Source organism: Chaetura pelagica, unplaced genomic scaffold (genome assembly GCF_000747805.2).
Source record: "Chaetura pelagica isolate M959 unplaced genomic scaffold, ChaPel_1.0 scaffold222, whole genome shotgun sequence".
Classification (NCBI taxonomy): domain Eukaryota; kingdom Metazoa; phylum Chordata; class Aves; order Apodiformes; family Apodidae; genus Chaetura; species Chaetura pelagica.
In genome coordinates this window covers 5,769,235-5,777,298 of record NW_009952711.1, presented here as the reverse complement: position 1 = coordinate 5,777,298, position 8,064 = coordinate 5,769,235, and the positions used below count along the sequence as shown (strand labels likewise).

Here is an 8,064-nt window from a genome sequence, read left to right as displayed (position 1 = left end):
AAAGTCACTTCATGAATCACTATTAAAATCCACATTTGCACCTTTTGTAGTCTGTAAAAAATAAAAAAGTAAATACATCTTTTGTAAGAAAAGATGACAGCACCTAAAACTAAAAAGCATTTATTCAAAATAATCACATTTGTTCTGATCAAGCCCATTATACTTTGTTTTGAAAAAAAACAAGTTTGTTGGATCTAGTAAGTGCCAAGCAAGCTAGACTATATACTGGAATAAAGCACTACCAGCTATTAATAAATTTTTTTCTCATCAAATATTTAATGAAATGGACACACTATCATCTGCCATGTAACAGACAGTATTTACAGCACCTTGTTCTTCACTCCTACAAGGTCTGGACACAGACAGGATCAGTGATTTGTGTATATGACACTACAACAGAGATCTCTAATCAATAAATACATGTTTCTTATTAAATCCTATCTCTCCAACTTGCTATTAAAGAGGGAGCTGATGGCACATCCCACTTTCCCTAAGGACTGGGCACTGCTCAGTTCCACGGTCAGCAGGCAGACGAAGGCTCCCAGTTTGCAGTCCTCTGCACGCCAGCGTCTCAGCTAGAGCTGTTCAAGTGGAAAGAGAAATGCTTTTCTTTCCTGATACTTGGCAGTATTTCTCCATGACGACCAGAATACTGCTCAGTTGGACAGTTTCTCTCCAAGTCTTGTAAACAAAATACAAAATAGAAAGGAATTCTCAGTCAGCTTTGGCTTGGTTGAAAATCTTCATCATAACCATGCAAAGAGAACAACAGCTCTTCACCAAAATGTCTTTGAATAACAACTATTAGAAATGTGGTTTGACAGCCAGCTCCCAAAAAGAAAGAAAAATCACACTCCTCTGCAGCTCAGCAGGTACTCCAGAAGATCTCTGCATACAGCGGGGTGTGCAGACACACGTGAGACGGAAGATCACAAGCCTCATGTTGCTCTTTAGCTGCAGTTGTTCCCCCCTTCACCATGTGCTGTCTCAGCAGCATCCTACTCCAGCTGACACAAAAAGGCGAACAGGACACCATAGTAAATTTAAAAGAAAAAAAAATTAAAAAAATCACAAGGGCACCTTTGGAACAGGTGCTGCAAGTATATTATAACTAGTTTTTTAAATCAACTACCTCCTATGTACTCAAAAGGTACACACAACAGCAGGCTACAAGTCTGCTTCAGAAGGAAGCAGCACACCTGTGCAATGACGGACAACTTCAGTATTGATTTTCAAATTGCCCCTGCTTGCAATTAGACTATTACACAGAGTGCAAAGGTAAAGCAGCTCATACAACCAGCTGGATGTTTAGAATTTATGGTTTTAGTGTACTCCCCAAAGGGCTCTTCTCAGCTGTTGCAAAATGACTGCTTCACTTACAGACCCTCTATAGGAAAGGGTTAAGAATCCCATGGAGAGAGACTTTCAGACAGTATCCAAACAACTTCAGTGTTGCAGTTCATTTAAAGATATGTGGACAGAAAACTACAGATACTATGTATTATATATATTATTTAGTGCTAAAAAAAACTCACACAAAGTAAGATTGTCTACTAACACCCAATGGGACTCATCACCTTTGTCTTTACATAGATTCACTCTCTGGCTTTTAGAGAAAACTAAAACTTGACACTCACTGAACACTCCATCTTGAAAACACAGTAAACAAAAAAAAAAAAATCTGTAATAAAATGTTTAGGGTTAAAGTATCCTATCTCAAGGATTAAGTACTATGCAAAAGGCCAAGCAAAAATCGTATTCCCTGAGCTGAAATCTTGAGTTAACTTGTGTGGTCACACGTAAACTTACTAATTAACATTCCATGAAGGTTTCCCATCACCAGGTCCAAGGATTATACAGTAGCATCTTAATGATTTCATCCTATTGAAATATGTTTTCTGGTCAAGCTGCCATAAGTTTTTGAGATATTACTTATATTACAGTTGACACGGGAAATACTAATATTGTACATCTGAAATACTTACCAGGTATCACCTTATCAGCAAATTTTCAGTTATAGCTAAATTTTAATTTCATTAAAATATGAAAGAATTAATATTTTTATTACTAGGATTCAGTTATTTTTATCTCACTAAAACATAATACATTTTTCTAAATATCTAAGCATAATTCATAAATCAAGAGCTGAAAAACTGAGTACAGTCTCTGTTTATTTTACACACTTCCCACTGTCCCTTTTTACATGTTCAAATATGACTCTTCCCTGAACCACACAGTACACATGTAGGTGGTAGGTCTGATGGAGTTTTGCAGTGCTTGATATAGCACATACTCCTTTGAAATAGAATTAGGAAGCACTTTTTTTCAGAGTAACAGCACTGACACATAAGCAAATACTATTTTAAATGCCTTTGAAGGCTTCTCTGATCACACGGTTGTAGATAAACTGCTGAGTTTAAAAAAGCAGAGTATTAATCTTAGTACTGATGACACTTTGAATAAAGATAAAACCCACCACGATATGCAAAAAGCCTACACTTCAACCTGATCTTCTTTCTATCAAAATAATCCTGAGCATTAGGTAAAAACAGTCCAAAGTATGATTTATTGAGCATCTAAATCAGCCTGATGACATGTCAGATTTGATTGGCAGGTCCAACACCAGACTGGATATTATCGCCATTACTATTCTCCAGCCAGCAATAGGTCCTACATCACTGTTAGCTTTGTCAGGCTGGGGTGTAAACTGCAATATAATCCCAAGGAAGCTTGAGTTAAAAAGGAGATAAACCAAACACTGTAGGCAGTCAAAACAAACTGAAATTTTTTCCCTGTACCAAGAGTGAAAATAAGTCAGGACTGCAGAGAGACTGAAGAGAAAGAACACATTCTGCACCACTTTGCAACCATTAAGAGACTTCGTTATCTGCTTCTACCAACATGAAAGAACAACAGACAAAATAGCAAAAGCTAAGGGCCAATATTGTTTTATTCCTTGAATTATCAGGGAAAAGTTATCCATAAATAAAGTATACCTTTCCAAGGAGAACAGTGTCTCAAACAACATGGCTTAATTCTCCTCTCTGCTATCAAGGTTTTCTCAAATTACATCACTTAAACTACTGCCCAAACCAGTATCCACCTTGCTACTTATTTTATAAAAAGCAAAAATTATTCAAACAGTAAATGGCCATTATTCATTAAAATTGTTTTTTATTCAACTGTAAGCACAGTTGAGAATGATGTCAGTTGAGGCAATAAGTAACTGTTAACTGCTGAAAAGATATAAATAGAAAATAAAGGCATTTTAAGAGTCTTCTTCCATAGCCACATCCTCTTGTAGCTTCTGCACCATTTTCTCCTCCAGCTGTTTTGGTGTTCCTTCAAAGGAAACAAAAAATGAAATTCAAGGTGTCTCTCTAAACCCAAATGATCCTTTTTCTTTGAACAACATATGTATCTACTCTTAAGTAAAACAGCCTAAATATATTACTTAAGGGGTTTAACAGTAAACCCATCAAGCTTGCAAGTACTTATTGCTAACCTTCATCACCACCTAGAACTACTGAAGAATTGTTTTAACAGAAAAGCTGATGCTGTTTTTATGCAAGATCTAAAATGCAGACAACATATATTTTCAACAGTTTGAACTTTGATATAGGTGGTAAAACCTAGGAAAACCTTGTGGAGGGCTATAAAAATGCATTACTCCCCACAGATCAGTGGCCTTCACACATGAATTTTCATATAACAAGCCCTCCTGAATGCTGTGTTGGGGGGCAATAGGGCCAAGTCTCAATAACACTACCAAAAACAAAGAAAAAATAAATAAAAATTCCAGGATTGACATTTCACTCTGCTCTCTTTAAGGCCCAGCAGGAACTGCTAAAGATTGAAGAGGCAGATGTTTCCATGCAGCTAACAAATTCAAAAAGTAGAGCTTAACTACTGTATTTTGTATCAATCAGTGGCATAGTCTGTTGAGTTCAAATAATCAATTCAAAGGGAGGACATCGATAAATGTTAACACACATACAGTTCAGAGAATAGTAGGTATTGAGTGCAGTTTAAAATATTCAAATAAGAAAAGGGATGAATGCAGGACTAGATAAATAAAAAGGTATGTTGGATTCAGAACAAAGTTACTGTTTACATTTAGTGGCAAGAGTTATTATCCATATTGAATAGACAAATTTAATAGACAAATTAACTGTAAGAAAAATACACAAGACTATTGATCTGAAGAATTAGTCATACAAGAAAAAAATCACTATTAATCATCAAATAGTATACATCATTTAACCTAAGCAGACCAGGCAAAGCAAGTTCTTACCTGCATGTGGAGCACGAAGAAGGTGGATATTCTGTTTGACTTCTTTGATGTCTTCTGCCTTCTGCAACTCTTTGCTCTTCTTTAATCTGGGGAGGAGGATAATTAAACTTAATTACCTTAAGAGAGGAGTTGTATGTTTTCATTTTAATGCATGACATGCATCTTTAGCTAAACATCAATAAACTGTAAGTAACTTTGATTATAAGGAAATGTAGGTTAAAAATATGTGAAAACTAATTCAAGAGAGACAAATCAGAAAAGAAGCCAGCACAATAACAACTTTTACCAGGAATTTAAATCTAAGACTCCATATTACAAAAAAGGAAATATAATTATTACCATTGAGTGTTCAAAAGATATGTTTCATTGCACAACCAATAAAGCACAGCAATTTGGTAGCATAGCAGAACCCACACAAACCATTTTACCCCACTGCTTGGACAATTAGATATGTACAAAGCAATTAACCATCTAAAGCTTTTGATCTCTGCTTCTCTGGAAAGACTGACTATGCAGCACAGATTAGCAAAAGCTCCCATAACAGAAACACTTCTCCTCACCTGTTCATAATAAATCTAGCTTGTCGTTTCTGCTTTATTTCCTCCACTCTCTTCATTGCATCAACTGAAATAAAGCAGAAGTTGTTTTAAAATGAGCTTACATACCTACAGTTGAAAACTCAGGCTATTTTGCACAGCAACACTACCAGTATTCCTTAATACCCCTATCTCAGAGGCAATTAAACTACCTAGAGGAAGTTACTGCTTCTTCAAAGAACAGAGTAGGTGAATATTCTGTGTACAAATTATGATTAACTGGATTTTAAAAAGTATTTATGTTTTTGTGGAACTATCCAGTTCCTGCAAAGAAAATAAAATAAACAAGTGAAACTTCACACTTGTTCACAACTTAAACCTCCTCCACATGTAAGAATTTGGTCATGATTCCAATAATTCAAACACAGTCACTACAAAGTGTCAGTATTCTAAGTAGTCTTCTGAAAATATGTTCATGTAGAGTAAGAGTTTACCTTCAATAGACAATCTTTTTTTTTTCTGAAATTACTCACCAGTCTTGTTCCACAACTCTCTCTGATATTTCACTGGTTCATTTCTACGTTTTTCAAACTCAAATGAATTATCCTATATTAAGAAAAAGTAAATACAGATTATATAAAGAAGTATATTTAGATCAATACGTTCTTACTGTATCACTCATGTAATTTAATACTTAGTGATTTTTTTTTTCCCTTTTCAGAACCTCAGTTCCTACACTTTAACAGCTTTGAGAGATTACTAAACTAGAAGGAAACAGAGTGAAGTGTTTGACCTCATCATGTCAGAAGCCAGTGATTTGTCTGAAGAGAACAATTTACCAAAACATCTCCCTCAGCTATTTCCTTTTCAGCAAGACAAAATGAACAGAGAAGACCTATGTCAAGTAGGAAATATAGAGTAGATTAGACAGGTGGAAGGCAAAATTGAAAACGTGTAGAGTCAAAAGCATTTAATGAAAGTCAATTAAGTTCTACTCAACAGCCTGTAATTCTGAAAAAGTAAAAAAAAAACCAAAACCACACAATATTTCATTTGAAGATTACTGAAACAATATAAAATTCAGATTCATGACATATTTCAGCTGATGACATTGTGGTGTTTGGGGCAGTTGGGGGTGTTAATTTTCATTGTTTTGGTTTTTGTCTTTCTTCCAACAGTTTAAGATATAAAAACCATTTCCTGGTTTGTTGGGGTTTTTTTCCTAAGAATACTTAACTTTATACTGACTTTATCTGTGGACTTTTCCCTACCCACAGGTGTTTTCTTGTAGTGGTAAAGATCAGCTGCTCATCTTGGGTTCTAATGAGAAAAACTACATAGAATAGCAAGAAATGGAATGTAGCCTCTCCCAAACCATGCTCCTCTGGCAGACAAGTATCAGTTTTCACCATGGGATACCATCAAGCAAAATACCCAAAACCCAAGCTGAAGAGCACAGTGTATTGTAACATCTACATATTATTCTTCATCTTAAAAAAAACAAACAAAAAACCCTCCCTAAAATTCCTTTTTTGCCAAGGGTGACACAGCACCACATCAACTGACTACAGTTTATCCTAAACTGTGACAGCTTTTATCTATCTGTAATATAGAGCATTGTTTTTTAACACGAAAACACACCACAAACAGCAAAACAAAGTCTTCTGAGAGTACAGGTGCTCAAAGTGCCACAGTCTTCTAACCTACGTGCACAGGGATCAAATTGCAGCTGCCTCATAATGGCCAATGGATCTTTCAGATTCCAAACAGAGGGGACAGAATGACCAACTCCTCTGTCACTCTGAGTGAGAGAGTAAAACACTTCAGAAATAGCTTGTAAACAACCACCTGGCAAGATTACGTCCTTCTTAATTTTTTGTCATTTTATTAAAAAAAAAGAAAAAAAAACAAACCCAAAAGAACCACAAAACACCAACAATTTCGCACCCAGGAAAACAATATATTTAACCCTCTATCCAGTGTACCTGCTTAAAGCAGCAAGAACTGTCACCTTCTTACAAACTACAGACCTCATAGGCTATTTCTGAAATATTCCTACCTATGCCCGGACTCTTCCTGTATACCGTGTGCTTTGAGGTGACTTCAAAAGGTATCTATCTCATGTGTTTACACAGAGAGATTTCTTAGGATACCCAGATGATCTGCACAGAAATACAACTAGCAAATGTTTATGTACAGAAAGAGATTTATAGACAGAGAGAAAAAAAATGCCTTGACAAGAGAACCATCATGTATTACCAACGTAGACTCCTGATACCCTGGTTGTAAGCAAGCTAACTAACAGCTCACTCTCCAGAAAACTCTCCCATCGTCTTCCACAATCCCTTTTCTCCACTTACTCCATCTCTCATGTTCATTTAATTAAATGATAATGCATTAAGCTAGCTAACCTAGCCTGTTCTAGCTATTGGAGGTAGCCAGATTTCTGTCTCTTTAGTGAACTAATGTAAAGCATTAATCGATTCAACTTCTTACCACTGTCAACTCCTTGCCAGCTGCTTTCCGGAATGCTTTTGTCCATCTCATCTTCCTGGGATTTCGTTTCTTTTTAAAGTTTCTGTGGCATTTTGATTTGCAGAATCGAAATATCTTAAAGAAGAAGGGAAAAAAAAGCTTAGTGTCAAACCATGTTAGTTCTGCTCCATTGCAAACATATCAAATCCTGAAGTTTCCCTAAGAGTGAACTAAAATATTGACATTTAAAAGATTTATGTCATTTTCAAATGTAGCTATTAACAAACAGAATTTGAAGCACTGTTCTTGTTTCTTGTTATAAAGTAATTTTCACAGCTGTCAGAGACATGGATAAATACAACTAAGGTGATTATAAATAAAATAGAGCTGTGAGAATTATCATCTGAAAAAACAACCATAAAACCAAACCTGCACTATGAATAAACAATTTGCTACACCTGTCAGCACTTCTTAGATACAATGCCACCCTGACAAGAACAAAAAATCCTCACACTTCTCATATAACATTTTCCAGTGCAACACACATACACCCACACCAAAAAAAGGCCAACCTTCTGTAATGTGTCTTTCAGCCTTAAAATGTTACCATGCAGCAGGAGTCCTAAGCATATTACTTAAGTCCTGGACTGAATTTACTAAAAGCTGCTAAGGCACATTCCAAAATATTCTAACTGAGCTTCCCCACATCATTTTTCCACACATTCTACAAAAAGCTGGACTCATTTAAAGCACCTGCCA

General features: G+C 35.8%; 1 protein-coding gene across 1 annotated transcript; it reads right to left on the bottom strand.

The window, feature by feature from the left end:
- Nucleotides 1-2,942: 2,942 nt before the first annotated feature.
- RSL24D1 (ribosomal L24 domain containing 1) lies at nt 2,943-7,441 on the bottom strand. Its single transcript, XM_009994425.1, has 5 exons — nt 7,327-7,441; nt 5,364-5,436; nt 4,855-4,918; nt 4,295-4,380; nt 2,943-3,342 (listed from the first exon to the last, which is right to left on the bottom strand). Exons 1-5 carry the CDS (start codon nt 7,375-7,377, stop codon nt 3,269-3,271), a joined length of 348 nt encoding a protein of 115 aa, XP_009992727.1. The 5' UTR covers nt 7,378-7,441; the 3' UTR covers nt 2,943-3,268.
- Between the last annotated feature and the right edge of the window lie 623 nt (nt 7,442-8,064).